The sequence below is a fragment of the Meleagris gallopavo genome, chromosome 10 (genome assembly GCF_000146605.3).
Source record: "Meleagris gallopavo isolate NT-WF06-2002-E0010 breed Aviagen turkey brand Nicholas breeding stock chromosome 10, Turkey_5.1, whole genome shotgun sequence".
Classification (NCBI taxonomy): domain Eukaryota; kingdom Metazoa; phylum Chordata; class Aves; order Galliformes; family Phasianidae; genus Meleagris; species Meleagris gallopavo.
The window spans coordinates 15,158,586-15,182,663 of record NC_015020.2 but is presented as its reverse complement, the minus strand read 5'-3'; the positions used below and the strand labels follow the sequence as shown (position 1 = coordinate 15,182,663).

At 37.7% G+C, this 24,078-nt stretch overlaps 1 protein-coding gene across 1 annotated transcript in view; it reads left to right on the top strand.

Annotated features, from left to right (window-relative positions):
* HS2ST1 (heparan sulfate 2-O-sulfotransferase 1) overlaps positions 1–23,795 on the top strand; it is a gene marked incomplete at its 5' end in the record, with an annotated part of 35,684 nt that extends 11,889 nt beyond the window's left edge. The window contains 6 exons of the mRNA XM_031554854.1: positions 6,427–6,665; positions 12,868–12,953; positions 13,738–13,876; positions 15,905–16,002; positions 17,229–17,386; positions 19,232–23,795. Coding sequence (XP_031410714.1) covers positions 6,427–6,665; positions 12,868–12,953; positions 13,738–13,876; positions 15,905–16,002; positions 17,229–17,386; positions 19,232–19,458 — 947 coding nt within the window. The remainder of the gene's footprint in view (positions 1–6,426; positions 6,666–12,867; positions 12,954–13,737; positions 13,877–15,904; positions 16,003–17,228; positions 17,387–19,231) is intronic.
* Between the last annotated feature and the right edge of the window lie 283 nt (positions 23,796–24,078).

Below are 24,078 nucleotides of genomic sequence, written 5' to 3'. Positions count from 1 at the left end.
TTTTAGTTTTAATTGTTCACTAAACTACTACTGCTTACAGCAACTGATCTTTCATATCTGTGCCTTACTGGAGAAAACCAGCTGTAAAGCAGTTTGTAGAATGAATTATTGGAATCTCTCAGTACCAATAACTGGATTGTCAGAACAGGAGGGAAAAGTTGGAGTTTTGTCCTGACTCAAATTCAATGCTTATAATAGTACCAGAAAATTTACTGGAAGTTTTATGCTCTGTCTCTCTCCTTTTGTGTGCTCTGTGTGTGGTCTTCGCTTTCTGTAGCTCAGAACCAGGCTCAGAGCACACGTGTGGGGCCTGTCCTGGGACTGGAGTGTGCGCTTCATTCTTGTTGTATTGGCTTCACCGCTGTAAAGTCTGTCAGCTCAGAATGATAAGCAGAGACACTTTGTAAGACTAACAACACCCTTGCTCTTTTTTTACGTATTTTTACATATGTTAATGAGGATCAGAGTGGTTAGTAACAGTTTCAAGAATGGTCACTGAGATGTACTTGCAAGGAGTCACTGGGACATGAGAGAACCTGAGACCCAGGACTTGGTGCTGGGCACCGCTGCTCCTGGAGCACTGTGTGCTGGTGCCCTGCTGAAGCCCTGCTTCACCCACTGTTGTCTTTGAGAGCAATGAACTTTCATCCATGTTTAATGAAGAGACAGCAGGCCTCGTGGTGTGTTTTACAGAGAAAAAGGAAGTCAAAGTATTTTGGGCAGGCCTTCAGTTTCACATTAGTATGTGAGGCATGGAGTTTCTGAAGAACCAAAGTGGTGGTTGTGCTGTTGGTAAGACTTAAAACTAGAGCAGAATAGAGCTACTATTCCTAAAGGTCTTTGTAAGTGTTTCTTTGTTATTACTGATACCTTGAGCACATTTAACTTCAGGGTTTTTATATTAATCTATATTTCTCATGTAGTTTTAATTGGCTATAGTGACAGAAACCCTCCATGGCCATAAATTGTCATAGCACCATTGATTCTTTCTTCCTTCTCCATCCCCAAAGTATTGGTATCCACATGCAGCAGTGCTGCTCCACTTTATGAAAGCAGTGTGCTACTCAACAGCTCCCAGAGGAGCCACATTTCAGTGGAAGAGGAAGGCTACATGCTATGTGTATATAATTTGGAAAGTGAATCAGAACATTAACTTCGCTACATAATTATGGATAATTTTTAAGCTGGTGTTCAGTTTTCATTCTTCATCAGAAAAGAATGAAGTCAATATTGAGTAGGTTTTTGGTTCTGCTCTGGTTCCGTATTTAGGCCAATGAAGTGCTTAATGCAGCTATTGGGCAGGGAAACCGCTTGAGAGCTGTCGGTGCCTCAGGCTGCCAGCTGCTTGGCTAATTGGCCTGAGAACAGAGCAAGAACACCAGGTCAGATGCCTTCAATATTGCTTCCTACCTGAAGAAAGTTGCTTACTGGTTTAAAGTGGTATCCAGAGTCAGAGATACACCAGCGATGTTTGCTCTGGGGCGGTGCCAGCATCACTGGTACTGACGTGTGGAAGTAAGTTTAATCTTCATCTTTCATCTTTTTGTTCCATTGGCAGATGCTCTGTCCCTGGAGACTTTCAAGATGAGGCTGGATAAGGCCCTGGGCGACCTGATCTAATTGTGGTGTGCCTGTTCATCTAGTAGGAATAGATGGTCTTCAGAGGTCCCTTCTAACTCTAAGGATTCTATGACTCTATGAAGATTGCTGAGCTAAAATTTATTTCAAGACTGAGTCTTTCCTCTTCTGACTGGGGGGCTTTCCGCTAGGATGTGTGGCAAGCACATGAAAGATACTCAGGAGAGCTTAGATAATATCTATGGACACATGCAAAATGAAAGTAGACATAAAGGACAAAGAATATCATCTGTGGAAGTAGGGTGTGTGCTCTGAATTATTCCTCCAGATACTTAATTAACTTCAGTTTGACAGTTACCAAGGCTCAAAATTTGGTTTTTGTCAAACGCTAAGTAAGGGCTAAGATACAGGGAGATAAATGAGTTTCCGGTTTTTGCAGATTTTCTTGTTGAGAAGTCCCAGGAGGTTCTGGTGCTTTAGTGAGAAATGACTAGTTTAAGATGTTTAGTTTTGCTAGCCTTTAGTTTGTTGGGATCTGTGCTGCTCTATTTTATTCACGAAGATTTTATTTTGTATGCAGTTAACACTTGGATTTGCAGTAAATGCTAATAGGCTGTTTTTAAGACATTAATCTGTTTGAATGTGCAAGGAATTTAGGCAAATAACAGCTTCTGATACAGTAATTTGTTTCTGTAGTTATTTAAAACTGTTCAGTTTGATTTTCAGATAATTTTATTAGAATATAGAGACTTATTACATTTTCACAGGTGGTTTTCTTAGCTGAGACCTTAAGAGAACAGGTCTAAGCAATCAAACTTTGTCTACCCATTTCTCTCTGTATTATTTTTGTACTAATAACTTTGAAACCTGTTGACAAACTGTATTGACTTGAAAGGGCAGAAGTCTTGAAGATAAATCACTTTAGATTTTACCATAATTGGTGGTGGTGTACAGATTTAATGCTGCATCAGTGCTTCTGATGAAGAAGGTATAACTTAGAACTATATGTTATTTGCTGGTAGCATCAGACTGGCAAACCAGCTTACAGTTAGCTGTGGTATTTTCTGCTTTCTGATGATGTCCCAAGATACTCAAGTCATGAGAAGATGCTGCCAGTTACAGAAATGGGATAAGAAAGAATTTTGAAGGAGATGTAAACTAATGGATGAGAAGACGAGTTTGTTCTGTTGTTTACATGGAAGCTGTTGCCACTAACTGAAGACTTTCTGCAAATAATTCACTGTCTGGTGAACTACAAGTGTAGCAGCCCTTTATTACACTGATCATGTATACAATTTGCCTGTGTGCAAATTGTCTATGAAATGGATGAAAGCTTGCATGTAGGACAACTGCAGATGATGGAACTGTGCTTTTCAACACATTACAGAAATGATATTATTTCAGTGACCCTAAAGAGGCAGTAATAAAATAGCTCATCAAGATAAAACAGAATGTTTTGTGTCTTGAAATTATCATGCATTATATTACTATGAAAATCTGTGTCTTGTATTCAAAGTATCACTTGCTGAAATGCCATTTATCTTTTTTAATAAATGTAGAAAATTAGTGTAAAACTTAGGGATGACAGTCTTAACCCAGTTTAGGCATTTCACTCTTCATAACTTTGCCTAGCTGTTTTTCTTACAGAGTCAGTTTTAAATAGAATAGAGTTAAAGCAATGAGACTAGAGTACATCATTTTGTCCACTGCTTTTCTGATAGAAAAAAAATGACCTAATCTGATTTTTCTAAAATTGATTTTGGTGAAACCAATCTAACCCTATGTAGACAAGCTCTCAAAATCAAAGTTGAATTTGCACGGTTGTAATATAAGGAGGTTTCTGGTAAATAAAATATATTTAATAAACACCTAGCATCTTCTTCCTCCCTATCTTTCACATGTGAAAAGTTGTTAAAGCATACATCGTGTTTTCTACCATACTTCTAAAACACTTAAGCAGTGTTCATGTTTCAACCATTACAGGGTGATAGAAGAGTAAAGAAGGAGTTGATGGACATTTGGTTAACTGCTTTAATTTCTCTAACTCCTGATTAATACAGTTATCTCAAAGACTGTTCTGAGCTGCATGTTACCATTTCTAGATCTCTTCCCACACCCATGTTTACTGATGTAGATGAAATGTGTGCCATTTTAACAAGTAAACAGTGTTTTTAGGATGTAGCAAAAAAAGCTTCCTGACTTCATAGGAAAAACTGCCATCACTTTTCATGACTGGAAAAAAATCACCTGTTTTTATACAATTTGCAGCTTTCTTCCTTCAGTTATTAATAATAGACTACAGTGAGATGGACTCTTGGGATGGACTGTCAGACAGATGCTTTCTAGGGTCTCATCTGCTTCTCACTGCCTCTAGCCTCCCTTGCCCCTTTGGCAGTTTATACCCTGTGTTTCATCTCTGCCTTTGGTTTTATCAAAGAGACGATTTCCGTTCTTCACCATAAAAATTAGTTTTCTTGCTAGTTGGAAGTTTAAAACCTACCTTTTTCTCTGATAATACAACTGTGTACTTAGTATTTGTGGAAGTTCTTCTATAGGTTCTTGCTTTCCCCTCTCACATTGCAAAGCTTAAGATGATTGCATGCTAATTGTGTGCTACTGTGTACACCATAACATTGTGTACAATTATGACCTTTCTATTTTTATATATAGCCTTTACAGTTCACTTATCACACTAATTCTTGAGTTGTGATTTCAACTATTTCAATAGAGGAATACTTATCATCACGTCAATTTCTTGCATCTTTTGGCTTTCTATATAAAATATATTGCATATAAAACTGCAAGTTCTCCTCAGCACCCTGGAGCCTTATTGGCACTGCAGTTCTGTGCCGTTATCTAGCTGAGATTTTCTGGAATAGAAAACAGAAATGAAATGTTTCATTTCCACCTTTCTAGGTGGCAGATACATCCACACAGCCCTGGGGCATCCATGCAGCTCAGTATGCCTCCCTACCAAACTTCTCCATACCAGTAACTGTTAGAAGAGCTGCTGCTTACTTCTCTTGGTAGCCATCTCCAGTGAGATCAAAGCCTGGTCTGTTGCCTCATCTTTCCAAAACTGGACGTTTGCCAGCAGTGATGGGAGAAGTAACAAATGAGAAAGGAAGGAGTAAAAACTGTGACTAGTGTAGTGGGGAGCAACAGATGTCGCATAGAAAATTGAGAGATGCTCAATAAGCATTTTCTACAAACATTTTCATACCGATGTGACTTAGTTATGGGGTGTGAGAGACGAGCATATGAAGAGGTTTAAGCTTTGAAGCTTTTCAGACAGATGGAAGTTTGTGGTTGAAGACAATTTATGTGGAATTATAGGGTAGTGGTGTTCACAGCTTAAAGATTCCATTTTAAAGTGATTTTGAAGTGATTTCATGTTGTAATTAAAGAGTCATGGTGAAAGAAAACACAAGGAGCTGAGTTATGGAAAGCAAGGGAAGTAAAGGCTGGTAGCTGCTGCTGCAAAGTGTGTCATCCAGAAGAGCTGCACCATGGATAAGAATATAATACAGGGGATTACATGTTACTTTTGTGATACAGACCTCGGACTGCACTGCTGGCCTACACAGATTTTCTTGAATGCATTATTAAAAGCAATATTACAATAAATGAATCAGAGAAGTTGCTTTGATATCTGTATTACAAAGTATATTACAGTATATGCTTATCTAGGACAGGACAAAGCTGTGTCTGAATCAGCACAAAGTATTTAATATTCAGCAGCAGAAAAAAAAAGCTCTAATACCCTTTTTTCTTTTTTACAAATAGATTTTTAGCACTTGAAGCAAATTCAGTTACTCAGTGTCACTCTTTATATAAAAGGTTAATTTGTAATGCACTCACCTTGCCATAGCTTGCTTTTTCCACCTTTCTTCCTTGTCCACTATTTGGTGTATATCAGTACTGAAATCACTTTTCTCATTGATGAAAACTGTTCCATAAGCATCTGTGAACTTGATATCAGAAAAGCCAGTGGAAATTTGGAAAACAGTTTATTCTGTAAACAAGCTTTGCACTTGGGGCTCATGCTATACTATCAAAAAACATTGATTTAATCTGAATTCCAGCTCCTCTCTACAGTTAATTGACTAAATCTGTAGCACTAGTATTCTACTCGTTTTGGAAAATTCATCCAGGTTGCTTGAGTTATCCCTTTTGTTATAGTTTTTAAATAGTGGATAGAAATTATTTGAGATACTGTATAATCAATGGATATACAAATGGTATATGTATATCCATGAGCTTGGCTAATGTAATTTATATTGGAGTAATGAGAGAACATCACTCACCCTATCCTGGGCTCGCAAGATGGACTCCAGTGGAGTGGATCTCCAGAGAGATCCTTCCCCACTGGCAGTCAGCTCTTAAATGGGTCCAGGAGAGATGGAGCCAGGCTCCACCCCTTCCTGCAACACAGGTGATTTGCCTTCACCTGTGCTCCCGTGGCTGACTCATTGCTCGCCTCAGGTGATCAATCAGAGGTTCAGGCTGTGATTCAGCAGCCCCATACAGATACTTTGGAGATTTGGTAGCGCATAGCAGACATTTTCCTTAAAGGTTTTGGCTTTCAGTAGCTTTTACATGAGTCATAGAATATGGGATGCATTCCCTAAGCATATTGTTTTCCAGCCTGTCAGACTATCTCACCTTTCATCTTTTGTATATTTTATAGATTTCTCACATCAAATGCGTCAGAAATACATATAACAGCACACGTTTCCTTTATTGCTGGGGCAGTGTCACTTTGCACAGTGTTATTTGCCTTCTACAGTTTGAACTTCAGAACTGTCAGTCTTTATATTGAAATTTTGCATTTGTCATCCTTAACAGAAAGGGCTATTGCAAGACATGAAGTCAGAGAGATAGAACAACGTCATACAGCAGATGGCCCCCGACAAGATGTGACACTGGATGAAGAAGATGATGTGGTGATTATTTACAATAGAGTACCTAAGACTGCCAGCACATCCTTCACAAATATTGCCTATGATCTTTGTGCAAAGAACAGATACCATGTTCTACATATCAATACAACCAAAAATAATCCTGTTATGTCTCTGCAAGATCAGGTAAGCAGCTGCATTTGGGATGGTTCTATTAAGCAGGTGGAAAGCATAGAAAACTTTTTTAGCTATTGTAATCGTACGAGATCTGATGGAATCAATTTTGATATCATGTTTTCCAATATAAATGGAGCTTAACATGTTTATTTTTATTTTTTGTAGAGAAGAATTAAATAATAGGTTTAGTATTTGCTGTGCTGCTGGAGGTGGTAAGTACCTGTTTATAGGAGAAAAGCTAAGCTAAAAAGAGACATAGCTATGGAAGTCTTGACCTTTGTTTTATAGCTGTGTGTAGTGCATTACTGCATTGTCTGCCTTTTGGCTCTTTAATAATATTTGCCTGTCATCTCCATCTGCAATGCATGCAGTCTTAAGTGCTCTCCTTTGCATAGTGCGGGTGCTGTGCTGTGCTGTGCTGTCAGGGCTGCACTGCTTCTTTGATCAGGTCTGGTCAGGTCTTGCAGGTGACAAAACGCAGGTAGGAAGATGTGGCTGTGAAGAGACACTGTAAATGGGTCACTTCGTACTCGCTTAGAGCTCTAAACTAAACTCGTGGCAGTCTCAGGTTGGAATTGATCATGGCTTCTGCTGCATCATATGATGAGTACTTAAAAAAGATGATGATGGAGGGGATGAATGCTGCATTTTTCTTGTACATAGGTTTTTTGTTTTTATGTTTTAAAATATTTCCTTGCTCATCCTGACTCACATGCAGGGAAACTAAGTCAAAGGTCTGAAACATCTCTGTCCTTGTCCCTGTCCATAAAGCAAATGTTGCCAAACTCTCGGTATGTGCTGCCCATCGTGTGCCTATTGCCTTAAGTTGATATGCAGCAGCAGCAGGAGCTGTTCTGCATTGCAGCATGTCAGCACTGAGGCTTCCAGCTCCTTTAAGTGCGTGCCTACAGGCAGGAGTACTTGAAACAGCTGCTGTAGTCTGGAGGAGGGGGAAACAGATGGCAATGGGCCCTCCACTCTCTGTTCTCTATGGCAGAGAAAGAGATATGAGCATGGGGGCACAGGCTGTAGTTGAGGTGGGAATGGGCATCTGTTTTGTGGTGTTGGTGTTGTGTCACTGTTGGTTCTTGCTGTTGTGAATTTTTTTTCCTGAAGTACGCAGGTGATATTGTGATTAAATCAGGCAGTCATCATGCCCACTGTGTGGAGCAAGTGCTTAAGACCCGTGCCCCAAGAGCAGAGTTAACATACCACGTTCATCAGTACCACTTGGTTGAGTCATTAGGTACATCACCAGCAGTGATGTGGACGCAGCATAGAGGCAGAATCATTTTTACTGGCAATACTGTTTGTTAAGCAAGTATCTCCCAGAGCAAGGTGAAGACTATTTTAGGCTGACGTAAATAAATTAGTAAAATAGTAAACCTTCTGGTATGTGCTATTTCTGCACTGCTTTTTCCAAACTATTCTAGTTCTGTTACAGATTTTAAGTTCTCTGCCCATATGTGAAACCTTTACTTCTTGAATGCAATCTGGGAAAGATGACTACTTAAAATTCACTCCAAATATAAACTGTATCTGTTTTGTGGTAATCTCACAAAAGTCCCCAACACATCCATTTTAGTTTCTCAACAGTGCTCCTTTCTTGCAGCTTGTCTGAAAGCAGGATCCTGGGATCTGCCCTCTTTTCATAGATTGGGCTTTTCCTTTCCAGCCAGCTCAGCGCCATATTTGCATTTCTGATCTGTGTTCAATAAAATGAAGTAATTGGATTTTTTTGCTTGTATGTTTCAGTACTAGTATCTTTTTTCCATACAAGTATTGTAATGGCTAACTGGATGTCATACCAGTCACACAAAGTTCTGCTTCTTTGTTATATGGTAAAATTGTCATCTAATAGATTTAAAACTAAATTACTTTTTTATCTTGCAGCATGTATTCTTGATATATTATCAGAAAAAGGGAGCACGGGGACACATTTTTTTGGTGCTGTTGTTGTGAACGTACAAAAACATGGTAGAATTATCCCACATTTCGTTACTTTAACATGCTGTTTATAGTTCTTCAGTATTTTATCTTGTGCAGTTTCTCCCCATTTTTCTCAATAGGGCAAGCTGAAAACATATAATCTTACTTCCTGATGTATTCCAAAGTGGTGGCCTCTCAGAAGATAGTGCATTTGTACTGACTTTAGTAATATGTGTTTCCTTTACTGGTGCAGGTTTCAACGACTGTCAGAAGTGGAAGAGAAGGGCAGTCTGTTAGATGTGGAAGTATTGTGCTGTGAAATATCGGGTGCTGAGCATTTAAGAATGGGCTGGTGCACACCAGTGACCACTGCTGCACACATGCCAGGTGTATTTTTCCTTCTTAGGAAGAGCTGTTTGTGCCAGATAGGATTCCCAGCCATTTACCATGGCTGGGCTGGTCACTTCCCGTCTTTTCAGCATCTCATAGAATTGCTTCTCAGCTGCCCTTGTCTTGATCTTGTCATTTTCCATGGCACTCAGCCAAGGCTGTGCTGCTGGTGTCTCTCCAGTGTTCCCGACCCGCTACTTCAGAGGTGACTGCAAGTTGTTAGCTTGGAGAGCTAAGCTACCAGTGCCTTCCCAGAAGGATTCCAACTCAGGAATCCCATTGTGCCTGGTCTTGAAATCTAAATCAGGTTTCTTGTACTGGAGACACTGCTTGCAGTCTTTCTTGAAAACTTTTTCTACTCAAACTTTTGTGGGGGGGAAATTCTCACATGTCCTTAGCAGTCTTGTGATGTTTATCATCATCAATTATTTGTATATTAAGTCAGTTATTTTGCTATTGACAAGTCTATCATAAGATGAAGTGAAAAGCTGGAGAATTTTCAGTATCCAAAGATCCACACGGTACCAGGCCATAGGTAAGGTGTTCAGGATAGGTGTGTGTGCCAGCCTGTAGATATGATTAACTGATGGAAACTGGTGGACAGAGATGATGGTTTACAACACCACTTTGGATTGCATGCACAGATTTTGCTTGGCTTTTTGCTCAGACCAAGTATGCTGGTTTTTTTTTTTTCTTCTTTCTCACTGGGACTTGCTTTAAATTCTTATCGTCCTAGAAACTGAATGCATTTAACTTACCTTTCAGGACATCTTACGCCCCCAGAGTACTTTTGATCTGGCTTTTTAATTCAGTGAAGCTCAGCCGATTTCTCACTTACTGAAAGCTGTGAAGCAACTTTGTAGCTGATTATATAAAAGCCCCATGAAACAGCTTCACAGGAATTCCATTCACATCTATCTGAACTTTAAAGTAACCTCCAATTTTATTCACTTCGGTTCAGTCTCTTGAAAGCTGCAGTATCTGCTAAGCCCTGAAAAGAAAAATAATTTTTTTTTTAAATAAAATATCATACTTAACAGCAAGAATCAGCAAGCCATATTTATCTCTGCCCTAAAAATGTGTGAATCTAGACTCGTTAGAATCATCATAGACTTGTTAGGCTGTGGCCTGGAACAGTTCTGACTTCTGGAAGGCTGCAAACTATGGAAAGAAGGGAAAAGGCATCTCTTGCCTGCAGGCTAGGTATAGGTGTTGAAAACTTGCATTCTCAGAGGCACTGTGTGTTGCTTGTCTGTATCTTAAGGCAGATGTAAATGTCACATAAAACCTCCTAGCCTTACTGTTAGCTATGCTGGCTCTAGTGCTAAAGCTAATAAAAGGCTAGAACATCCGCTCAGGTCTCTTGTTGTACTACAGAAATTGTAATTTCTTCTGCAATAACCCTGCTCTGTGATCATAAAAAAATATTTCCTTAGCAAAGACATTCTAAGGCAAATGTGTTTTGTTTTTTAAAGAAGGATTACTGGCACGTATAAGGTAAGATACCAGATGGTAGACCAGAGATCTAAGATACAAGTGACCCTTGGGAATTTGCAGTTAACATTTTTCTGTGTCTGGTATGAACTGAAATCTAGCTGGTACATCAGAAAACTTGTTCATGGAAGCATAATTAAAATGAGTCCTTTTACTTGCATGCCAAATTATACAAAATACATAATATAACTGATTATCTTGCAGAATTGTAGCAACTAACTGATATTTTGGGTCCTGGGGGGGGATGATAATGTGCACTGAAGAAACTTCTTGAGGCTCTCCATTAAAAATATCTTGTCTTTAATCTTAGAAAGGTGTCATCAATGAAAGTAGGGTTTGTTTCAGTAGTAGCATCGGTAGTTCAGCTGAATTCAAACTGGCATAACTATATTATCATACCTGCTGCAGACAAAACAAGGCTGAAAGCCAGTGCAGTTTATAAAACACCATTGTATAATGTTGTGCAGTGTTTTTCAGATAGATTTACTGTAGTTTTTCATGTGCAATATATGGTTTAAATTGTGAAATGCCACAGACTGTGAAACTTGTGCACTGAAAATTAGTACTGTGTGTTATTAAAAACTGATATCCATTTGTTTTACCTGAGTCCAAGAGTCAGTGTTTGAGGAAACAAGTAAATGATTATCAACCATGTTAAGTCCTTGATTGCAATTTTTGCACTTCTGAGGAACCAGTAACAGTCCAGTCCTAGCTTTTGAAATCTTCATTGGTTTGTGTTTTTTTCATGTTTTTGTGACTCTTTGAATCCACATAGGTCTCTCCAAAAGTAATGCTCCCTATTTATTTCCATGGAAACAAGAATAAATGTGAAAAGCACAATAACACTATTTGATAGAGCAAACTATGGTCTGTAAAACACTATTAACACAGATACCACCATTAGCTGTGCATTTTCATGAGCAATGAACAAGAGCCTGCATGCTGTGCTTGTAAAAATGAGCATCAGTGGAGGTGGCCTGCTGTCACCACTGCTGGAACACACCACCCACTGCCTCACTGTGCCCACATCCACTGTTTGGTCTCCATCAGTGTTCAGCAAGTGGTGATGAATGTCAGTGGGTGCTTTTTTTTCCTCGTGGACAAATTCAGTGACACACCTTTGCTTCATCCATGCCTCCATGTCAGACACCATTCTGTCCGACTGCCTCTCTGCTGCCATCTGTCACACAGCAACAAACTATAATGGGGTATTGGTGGGAAGTCTTAACCTCTACTGCTGTGCCACCAACATTCACCTCTGACACTGTGGGTCAGCATAATAAAACAGGAAGCATTACTTCTGGAGAAGCTCTCATATTACACCTTAGAAAGGGTGTTAATGTGTTGTCTTGAGCTCTCAAACTTCTGTTTTATGACTTTGTTTTTCTTTTGACCTCAGTATCATTCTAATTTGTGCACTGTATAACAAAGAAGATACTATAGATACATGGGGGAACAAAGATCTGTCTTCCAGTTTTCACCTTCAGAAATGGTGTAGCATCATCATACAGATTGAGCAGTACAACTTTACTTTTTTATTATCCAATTCACTAGTTTTAAAATAATTTTCAGAGCTAAATGCTTTAATGGTAAAATATTCTGCTCACATGATAAAGGCAAGCTATATCAGGATTTGTTATGTCCCACTTAATCATATTTTCTGCTTTGGGACATATTTTGGGTGTTTTTACCTTTGTAATGTAAAGCTGTTTCTGTTTTTTATTATGTTTACTGGTACTGGCTCTATCAGCCTTTGTTTAAGGGCTAATTCGTACTGTAACATGGAAGTTTCGCTGAGAAACAAAACTTGAAGTAACTATTCAAGGTGATAAACTGTAGATCTAATTTACTTTTTATAAATCTACAGAATTTCTGGATTACTCATGAATTGCATTTGGGAGAGGAAGCAAATAAACCATCAGATTTGTTTCACGTGTCCCAGTAAAATAGGTCTAAGAAAATGTTTGTAAATGTGGGATGCTGTTACTTGAAGAAATGAATACAGGCCAAATGATTCCATCAAAGCTATATTTGCATTTATGCAAGTCAACAAAATTCTGCATTCCTCTCAAATTACAAATAAGAGAGACTGACAAAAAATTGTTTGCATTGTTAATTTTGTTATAGCATTTATTGAATTGCTCTTATGCTGGCTGTATGCTGCTTTTGCTTAGTTTCAGATCATTAAATTGGGATTATCTAAAATGAGTCATATGTATGCTTGCAGAAGAGTCGAACTTTATTTGGCACAAATTATTTCAAAATATTTCAAAGTTACTTTAGACTGTTCTTCTAATGCATCGTAAGCTTTTACTTAAAATAACAAGATGCCCCAACTGTGTTAGGCGTAGCTTAATGTGTTCCAGCTGCACAGAAAATCTGCTGTCTGCTTTTACAGGTTCGATTTGTGAAGAATGTGACTTCCTGGAAGGAAATGAAACCAGGATTTTACCATGGACATGTATCTTATTTGGACTTTGCAAAGTATGTTACCACTAATTTATCTGTAGTGCAGCCGTTTGGCTCCATCTGGGATATTGCTGCCCTCTAGCGATGGAAATCTGACAAGTGCTACATTTCCTTGGATGAGCAGTAGTTAGTTGGGATTTTCACAGGTGGCTGGTCTTTCTCTTGTGTCCTGTGAGCTTACCAACTCATTTCATCAAGCTTCCAGTTTGTGCCAGTAAATAAAAGTTAGCATAGGTAGATATCTGAGGAAAAAGAAATATCTTTGATAGAGAAATCAGTATGATTACAGACATTGCCTTAAGCTCATATTTAATAAGCAGAGCCATACAGAATCAGCCCTGGTAATGGGTGGGCTCAGAGTTGTCCCTCTGCTGCCAAGAGTTCATGTCTTTTCCAGCTGGAGCCCGGCCAGGAGGGCCCTTCCTCACTGCAGTGTGGGTTGGCAGGGCAGCAGCAGGAGGCAGGAGTTCAGTACCGAATGTCTATTTATCATTAACAAATTCATAGAGGCATTTCTAGAGTCAGGATAGTTTTGCAAATGCTTGGTATCTGTTCTGCAAGAATATTTCCATTTTGTTTCATTAAATAAATAAAAAAAATCACTGAGAACTGAAATTGAACTGACTTTCACATCCACCTTCCTGTACTGGGGGGTGGGAGGAACAAGCATTAAACTTCCTCTCACAAGCATCTGCTCTGTAGATAGATTTCCGTTGTGTTATAGAGGCTGACACCTAAGTATTTGACGAGAAGGTTTGATTTCACTTTAAAAGACTTTTTTCCCCCTCTTTTACTTTAGATTTGGCGTTAAAAAGAAACCAATTTACATAAACGTCATAAGAGATCCCATAGAACGACTGGTTTCTTACTATTACTTTCTGCGCTTTGGAGACGATTACAGACCAGGGCTACGAAGGAGAAAGCAGGGGGATAAGAAGGTAAAGTAGATTGTTATGCACGGCGTCCTGACCCAGGACAACGAAAAGCGAAGTACGAAATGCGTGCTGATCCCCTCCCGCCGCTGCCCGGTTCCGCCGTGCCGCTCCCCGGGCTTTGGCGCCCCCTCCTGGCACAGGCGGGAAGCCGGCAGAGCCGTCGTTGAAATGGCGCGCTTTGTTCTGTTCCTCATGTTCTGACACACTGCGTTAATAGTTTTGTTTGCTTGCTTTTTATTTTTATTATTTTTTTTTTTTGTCACCGACATACAGACATAACTTGTCCTGCAAGCATTTCTAGTTCATTGGAAGTGAACTGATTTAATCTTAGGGCTTCTTTCATTGTCTATTGATTGGGTAAAGCACTTTTCCATAGTGTTTCGATAGAACTGTTACGTAGGCAGACTGTGTCATTTTCACACGTATTAGATAAAATTCAGTAAATTCAACAACAGACTGATTCAAGTACAGTGTCTGTAACAGTGACTGATGTGTGTTCTGATTCTGTTAAGACAGAAACGATGATAGCTATTCATGTTAAAATTAGCGAAGGTCAAAAATATAGTTTCAACATTCAAATTCATTGTGCCTTTACTAAGTGGCATCTCAATATTCATTTTACCATTAACCTTCCCCATCCGTACCACACCATATATGTGGGAGAATTCTTAATTTTCTTTCTATACTTCTGTACTTGAAAAGTTATACTTTGCTTGGCTCCAAGAACAGAGGCTGTAAAGTATTTCTTAAAGTTTCTGGACGGAACAGTCAAGATATGTATGGAAGAGGAAGTGAGGAAGGGAACTGCTGTATCATCTTTGCTTTCTCTTACACATTCTAACTATAAAATATCCTCCAGGAATAAGCAAGGAAACTATTCTTTTGGTTGGGGCCAGTTCATATTTAGTATATACATTTGTAAGCTGGGAGATGCATTTTAACAATTTAATTTTTAGGTAACGTTGGTGCACTAAATTTTTAATGGTGAATCAGACCAGAATTCCTCTGGAGGACTATTCTAGCGAATGCATACCAATGTCCTGTTTTCCTAGTCAAACTGTGTCTTCATCTGTGATGTGTGACACGTATCAGCTATTTGATACTCAGAGCACAGTGCAGAACAAGACACCACAGGTTGGTTAATCCCTGTTTTGTATGGTATTCTTACATTTTTCACATTACTTTGGGATCTTTACCTCAAAATAAAAGCAAAGGACAAAGGACACTGTCCTTGTTCTAACATGGCAGAATTAAACAAAAGCATTTTTACTTTCCTGGTTTGAATGGAAAATTGTAATTGCACAGAAAAAAATAATCTAAAAACTTGTCTATGTGATCACTTACTAGTTATTAAATTTGAAAAAAAATTATCCCAGGTAAGTAGCTCACATCTTGATTAAAAATATTCTATGATGTTATTTTTTATGCTGACTGAATAAAATACTTAGAAATTCTTTACAGTGCTAATGGAGTTTTTATTGTAACTGTGTTACTGTAATCAAAACTCTTGTGTTACTACAGCTGCCTGCCCATGTCAGTGCTGTTGTTTGGATTGTTTAGTTACCCAGTGAACAACTTTCTTTCACTCCTGATTAGTTCTTTGCCATAATATTTAAAATGTAATAGAACATACTTTAATTTAAAGTAGAAATGGCACAGTGTTCTATGCTCTGAAGATCCAGCTGTTCCAGTATGTGGTGACATTTGTCACTGTATGTTTAGTAACTTCTCTCGTAATGAAAAAATGACAATACTAGCACTTAATGGCTGTTTTTGCTTGTTTTGATAAACAACCTTTGTGAGGGGCACAAGTAAAATCCAGTTGTTATTTCCATTTATAAGGCTTTCCAAATACTATTTTAATTTGGACAATGAGGTCCTCCCAGTAAAATACTGTTTGAGCAAGAATTGAAAAAAGTAGTTTATTTTTTCTTTTGCATTTCTTGTGTTTTTTGGTCCCCATACATCTAGCAGCTAACAAGGTCAAGATGCTTGATACACATACTCAGCTCTGTGTTGTCTCTGTTCCAGACCTTTGATGAATGTGTGGCAGCTGGAGGTTCAGACTGTGCTCCAGAGAAACTTTGGCTTCAAATTCCATTCTTCTGTGGCCACAGCTCCGAGTGCTGGTAAGGAGATAAATGTGGCTTAAGTTAGTTATGTTTGTCACCACTCAAATTTGATTTTAACAAATCTGAATGTGTAGTACAACTGGGGAAAGCATGAAGAACTGGATGCAGTTTAACAGAAGGTACGTTACTAATGTATTTTCTTCTGAAGGCGCTTTGAAAAGCATTTTACTGAAGCAACCTTGCAGTACTTTAAAAAAGCAGTATGTTAAAATACTGTGTCAGCAGTGCCCTGAAGAAAAACAAATGATTTCATTTTTTAAACAATTATTTTTTGTAGATGTGGAGTCTTTAAATTTTTCTGTTCCATCAGGCTACAGTATCTGTCTTTCTGAATGTGGATACCTGGTTCCAGCTGCTAGAGTCTTTGCAGAAGATGAAGTATTTGAGTTCTGGATAAATTTACCTACTTAAACCTCTACCAGACATTCTGTAGTTAATGTTACATAGCAGTAACTGGAAGAAAAGCAAATAGTGTCCATCTGTCAATACTGATGTTTTATAACAATGGCCCAGACTTTAAAGAACTGTTTAGCAAATGAAAATTAGAAAACTGCTTGCTCACATAAAATAATTGCATTCTAGTACTGTAACAGAGAAAATAGTAATATATGAAAAAACAAAACCAACACAAAAATGATTTGAAAGGTTCTGAGTGAAATCAAGGAGAATTATTTATCACAGTTACCGTTCATCCAAATGGAATTAATTTATCATAAGCAAAGCAAGTGATCACTTGGGAAGTCATTTTTCTGTGCCTGTTGGTCAGACAGGTGAACAAGCAGGAAAAGAAAGAAGTATGAACCTATATTTTTCACCTTGACTAGAGCTATAAAAAGAGGAATATGTTAGTTCAATTTCTCTTTGTTGCTCAATAGGGAAGTCCTCCCATTAACTACAGTGACTTTCTAGTACACAATTAGGCTTATAGGATGCAAGAGGGAAGGTGTATTCTTACCAGAATCGTTTGTGGTAACTAATGTGAAAGTGAAGAAAATGCAAATCCTCTGAAAATTGGAGTAGTAGAGACAGTAACCGCATAGCATACACTGAAATTTTAGATGTGAGCACAGACAATAGAAATGGGGAAGGGAAATAAAGGTAGAAATAGTTGGATCTCACCTTTCTTATATAAGAAAGGTCCTGTTATGAAGTAATCTTCATCTAGGGACCAAGGATTGTTGGCTTACATCAGAACTTGTTGTAATTGTCCTCTGCCATTTTAGGAATGTGGGGAGCAGATGGGCTTTGGAACAAGCCAAGTACAACCTGATTAATGAATACTTCCTCGTGGGAGTTACTGAAGAGCTTGAAGATTTCATCATGTTATTGGAGGCAGCTTTGCCCCGGTTCTTCAGGGGTGCCACAGAACTGTACCGGACAGGTATTTAAATGGTTGATTTCTGTATCTCTTTCATCCTCTTATCACTATTTAAAATGTGAATTATTTAAATCTACATAAATAGTTTTAAAAGTCCATGAAGTTTGCCTCTCAGCTGAATGATGTTCCTACAAAAGAGAGGAACTCTTTAAAGAAAACACTGTCTTATACAATTTGTAATGCTGAAGATTGGGGTAAAAGCAATTGTATCAGGTATGCCACATTTGCAAATCACAGATGCTCAAAATATATACTTAGGAAATTGGGGCAGATGTTTGTCAGAACACTTTTGAAAGGTTGAAGGCTAGAGTTTCAGTTATGTGAAGTGGTTGGTAGTGGAAGATTTCTGTTTCCTAGGAAGCCCTCTTGAAATTCTGTTCTTGGTACAGCCTAGTTAACTGTGCAAAATGAGTTTTGTTTTAGATGGGCTTTCATTTCAAAAACAGCAACAAAAAAGCACCTGCGTTCAAAATGAAAATTCAGATCTTCAAGTAATGAAGTGGGAGAAAAATGAATTTTAAACACAAAAACAGATGTGTTTTGTTCAAGTGGCTTCCTTAAATTTGTTCTATTGCAGGGATTTCAAAAACTGAAGTAAATTCTCTTTAGCTCTAACATTTTTAAAATCAGTCACTGATAATGCAGAAGTTGTTTTGAAGACTGCCTCTGGGTAATTTAGTTAAGGAAGGCTAAGACACAGAGAGCAAAATGATATCACATAAACTGTGAAAAGTTAACATGAAAAATTGTACGCATCGTATTGAGAAACAGTGAGTTTTGTGGAGAACTCTGAATGCTGTTATACAGTGTGTATCATAGGATTTCTGTGTCAGACTGAAGTTCCATACAGCTCATGAATACTTAATTAAATACTTAAAGGTCAGTATCTGGTTTCTGGAGGTGGCCGTTAGTTCACGTCGGCAGAAACTTGTAAGAATATCATCAGGTCCCAACAGTGAGCAAAATGCACTTTGGTGGGTAACTTTTGTTCTTTGGAGAATTATTCTTCCATCAGCTGACTTTTAAAAAGTCCTCAGAAACTTGCCACAGACTGACAAGAATCTTGGGGGTGGGGGAAAGTGTTGAAGAATTCTGACCTGAGTCCTTTCTTCTGTTGAAACTATTTCACATCTTTGATTGACTTTCTTACTTTGCTCTGCACCTTTTGCCAGCACACAAACCACTGTCCTTCACACAGTATTTGCATTTTAGTTCTCTGTGAATTTATTTCTCTCTACATGAAAGCGTTCTCGATGCAAGATTGTTTTGTTTCCCAAAACCATTTGATTACATGGGATACAAAGGTCCAAGTGTTTCTGTCATAATGAGATCACTTTCTGGGAGCTGGCCATGCAACTTATGTAGTATTGACAAATTTAATATAATTAAATTTCATATAAAACAACAGATAGCGCTTCTTAAAGAAAGTACTGCCATCACTTCTGTCATCTTTCTCTAATGAGGGAAGTATCCGGCTCTGCAGTTTGTAAAACTCTTAACATTTGATACCAGATTAACATCTAAATAATTAATTTTGTAGGACTAATCTTGCTCCAAGTACATTATGTGAAGTAATCCTGTTCCTTGAATGAAATGTTCGTTCACTGGGTTTATTAGGCTAAGAAGGAAGAATTGTAAGAACTGATTCAAAATTCATTAACATTTAGTGAGAGACTGCAATGTTCCAGCCCCACATATTATGTTAATAAACTCTGGATTAAGTTGTGTCACTTCTAGTACAGTTTATCAGCATACTGAGCGTGTAAAACTCTGTAAATAAAAGGACTGTTTACATTTTTTCATCATGTGAACTTTGAAGTGAAGTTATTGCTTTCATTTTGCATTTAGGAAAGAAGTCTCATCTTAGGAAAACAACTGAGAAAAAACTTCCCACAAAAGAAACTATTGCCAAGCTACAACAGTCTGAAATCTGGAAAATGGAGAATGAGTTCTATGAATTTGCACTGGAGCAATTTCAGTTTGTCAGAGCACACGCAGTTCGGGAAAAAGATGGAGAATTGTATATCCTGGCTCAAAACTTTTTCTATGAAAAGATTTACCCTAAATCAAACTAAGAACGTAATACTTTTAGATTTACGGACCTAAATCTTTGGTCACATCATCATCTTAGTCCTCAGCCATGGAAACTAGATTGCTTGTTTAGACCTCCAAGATGTTTCTCCATAGGTCCGAGAAAAGCGGGCTGTGGATCACCTCCAGGGCGTTGGATACTAACTATGTTGGTAATCCAGAAGCAAAAGCTTCGTGTCTTTTATCTAACTAATACTTTCAGTGGGAGTTAATACCCTTTACCTGAAGAAATCTTCACTTTAATTTGGAGCAATTAACACACAGCAGTTCTAGTTGAAAATATAAAGGAAAAAAAAAGCTTCTGTTAATGCTCTTTTTTAATTTTCAGAGCAATTTATTTTCATTTATACTTTTGTGAAGAGGAAGTCATTTTTCCCAGCTTTCAACATGGAAATCTTGGTTGTATACTATATGAGTAGTGTTAATAACTGGTTGACATCTGTGCTTTGTTTTTGTCACACGGTATTGATTGGGATAGTTAATCATGTTCTGCTGAGAAATGCTGCTGCCGCTGGAATTGCCCATATTTATATTTGTGGTTTTATTAAAAAGAAATTGCCACTAATTGTTAGTGTTAAAACATCATTTCCACATCAATATTGTAAAAAGTTAAAGAATCAGCAGTGGGATTTTTTGTTGTTGTTGTTCTTTATGCCCACCACCACTTGACCGAGGTTGGGAAAACTGCAAGGAAAGTTGGTTTTGTCTGCAGTTATAGTCAATACTTGCACAGTGGTATAAAAATAACAAAATCAGTATAAAGTTTCTCCATGGATTCTTTGTAATTATTGTAAGCTGAGGTATTGGTGAATCCATATTATGACTCCATTAGTGAGCTGTGGTATGGTTAGGGTTTTCCTACTACTTCAATACTTTTACCTGTAGAATATTTTTACTAAGGTGCTTTATAATGTGTTTTAAAGCATTGCATTTACAAAAGGAGTAAAATGCTGTAAATACTGCTTATTTTATGTATTTGGACCAAAAGGTTTAAAGTAACTAGTTTGAAGTGGTTTTTTTTGCACCAGTTCTGTTACGTGTAAAGTAAAAAGACATCACTTCCTGGTTAACTGTTGGATATTGCTGAAATGCACTTCAGTGACCTCTATGACTTTAAAACTAGAATGTCATCCAGGGATTCTCTTTACAGAAACGTAGCTTTCATCCTTTTGTTATATTAAGAGGAAAAGAAGAAAAACGTGATGTGTAGTCTGGTTGAGAAAGATGCAGTGAACTTGACATAATTGTATTTATGTAACTGCCTTATGTGACTATTGTAAATTTGTGAGTTGCCGTTATTAACAATGTGAAACACCTGGTAGATCAAGTAAATTGAAATTTGAGAACAGATGTTTGGGGCCACTGCATTATAGCAAACGGCAGTGGAGAACTATAAGAATTTGTTTCCTATTGGATTTTCTTAAATACGAGTATTTACACATCTTACACCTGCCTTTTCTTAAAGTGCTTCTCATTGAGTATGATAGGAGAGAAGGCACAGAGGAGACAAAGTTAGGAGTAAAAAAGTGGGGGGGATTTAAGGTTTTGATTCCTAAGGGATGATGCTGAAGGCTTAGTTTAAAATTACTAAGTGGAGTTTCTTTAGCCAGTTTGTTTTGTAACGACAACAGAAGAAATGGAAAATGGTCTGTGAACTGGGTATTCTGCAGCCAAAAGCAACAGTCCAATAACAGACAGGATAATGAGGGACTGTCAAGTACATCTTGTGTTTTCTTTGTTTTCTTGGATTTTCTTTTTGAATTTCAAAAATAGACCTCATTGTTCTTCCCAAATAATCAGGGAAGTTCCTTCTGGTAGCTTACCATTTATATAGTGTGAACTCTGCAAAAGATTTCCTTTTCCAGCTCTTTTCAACTGATGTCATTAATAATGCCAACATACTTGAGAATGTGTTCACACATGGAAACATGTATCCTAGCTAAAGGAAGGAGCTGAGGAGTCTTATGTAGGACGTAGCAAATGGAGATCTAAAAACTTTCAAAAAAAGTTACCGCTTTGTTATAAAATTAAAGAAATATTTATAATCCCAGTGAAGATTATCTACAAAGTGATAGTTCTATTTTAGATGTATTGAGTAAATTGTTTTCCTTCATTATAATTTGGATTGGTTTCCATTCTTGAGTTGACTTCAAAATTTTTCAGAAGAGCACCTTTTTAAGAGAACAGAAGCATTTACTAAGTGAAAATATACAACATTCGCCTAAGTAATGAAAAAGGTATTTATGCAAATATATCTGTATTGACAAGAAAACAGTAGGCAAAGCCTATTTGATATATAGAAGTCTTCTATTTCATAAGCAATTTTAAAAGTTTTTTTTTTTTTTTTTTTTCCCCCCCCCCCAGGATTTAAGGTTTCTTAGAGGAGTCTTCAGTAACAGTAGAAGAAAACGTTTTATTTTTTAATTCAAAGAGCAATATATTTTTCATAGTTCATATAAGACATTTGATTTACTTCCTGTTCTTTGCTGTGAACTGACAGGGTGGAGGCAAACGAGCTTAATTATTTTTAAATAATGCTAGCTACAAATGGAGAGGTAATAATTTTAGGTGTACTCTGAAAACTTTACTGCCCGTGGAACACAGAAAGGAGGCAAATGGTCTGCTTTTATATCTTGTGATGCCATCTAGTCAACTGTGAACTTTTTTGGACTCTTGAAATAAGAACTGTCCAAAGCAGAGAGTTTAGGAAAACGAGCTTTAAGAATTATGAATAACCTGCTGTCTGTCAGTACTAAAAATATTTTGCAGTATATGAACAGAATTTATATTGTGCATTTCCCCTTAACGAGTTAACATGAAAAGCAGCAATACGTAGACTTCTGTTGTTGCAGGTTCATTAGACTTACTACGCAGCCTCCTGAACACAGATCTTTTAACCGAAGTCACTGCAGACACTGCACAGGAGTGAGATTTGATTTTTGCTGGGCTAAGTTCATTTGAAAGGAGCTGAAATGCTTAAAATTATAGTTGAGAGTAGATCCTGCTACACTGTTCTGTACTTTTTGTACAAACAAACATTCAGATTTTGTGCAAAATTCTAGCCCTGTTAAAACTCATGTTTGTCAGTATATGGCACTTGGTTCAGCTATGCTGACAACTACATAGCCATAACTCCAGCGTGCCTGGAGCACTTGAAATATACTGGGCAGTGCTGACAGGAGAGCAACAGTGTTCCTTGCTCCTTCCCATAACAATTCTGCATCCATGCAGCAAGAATTTCATTCCTGTTTTCTTGTGCATCTACAAGCAGACATCTACAAGCAGTTCTAGGGTGCAGGATGTCATATGTGTATACATTCCAGTTCACTCTGGATTTATTTTCGTACAGTCTTTAATGGTGTAATCATAGCTTCATTTTCAAACAGGCACAAAAAATGATTGCTATACAATTATAACAGAGGAAGAAGCAGTTCATCCAGGTCATTTGAAATGCCTTTTCTCTGGGTACTTAACTTTTTTGAAGATACGTGGCTATTTTTGTGTTACAGGAATATACATTTCCTTGTTTATGATCTCAGAGCAGTCCAATTTTAATATCAGGGAAAATTCAGTTGTTTTCTACTATAATTCTGTTAACATTTTCCATTAAGATTACCTGGTGTTGCTAAATGAGTATGTGACAAGAGTTATATAGATGATGCTGACTGAACTGTGCTGCTTTGCAGTCAGTGGAAAAACCTGATTCAAATGCACTGCCAATTTAGCTCTTCAAAATTAGAGCTTATTTTATGACTACTGGAGATAAAGAAACTGCAGCGCTACTGAGTTGCATGGATGCATCCTTTACTTTAAGCCTATGCAACTAGGTAGTTTCTGCAGCAGTATTTATAGGAAGAGCCCTCTTCGTGAAGACTTTTCTGGAGCATAATTATAAATGTTTATACCCTTGTACTGTCTTGTATCTACATCAGCAGCTTTCTGTAGCTTCTGTAAAAAAAAAGAAAAAAAAAGAAAAAAAAAGGCAGGTTTGTGAGCATTTCTAAAGTAGTACTGAATGTAATTTTGAAAAACATGGATTGTTCTTCATGATTCTTTTCTTTTTAAATACACACACAGCTAAATAGTGCCTTTTTTCCTCACAATCCATGTTGAAGATGCTCGCTCCCTCTCACTCTCCGTAAATTGATTCGTTTGTGCAATACTATTCCAACTTGAAACCATTTTGTCACAGCTGTTTGAGAAATAATCTCCATTTTTCCTTATTATGCTGCCAGCTTTCTGTTGTTGAAGTGTTTCAGTTGATTACCTAATGCAAATGCTCTAAAATAAAACGCCCAGTGGGAAGGGGAAAAAAAAAGAAGTCTGGTGTCCTGTGTTAATATTTGTATGGTGTCCTGTGTTAATATTTGTATGTTACATTCACGCGAAGTGATCTTTTTCTAGAACATGTTGTCATGCAGTATCCTGAACTTCATTTGCAGCTATTGTGGTTGTGGAGGGGAGGAGTGAGCTGCAGCGTAGCTCATCTGCAATCATTTCATATGGCTGTAACCAAATACGTTTATAAATAAGCCTTTAGAATTTTCATTGGGCTTTCCGGCCAGAAATATAATAACTTTCCAGAGGATATACATTGTGTGGGA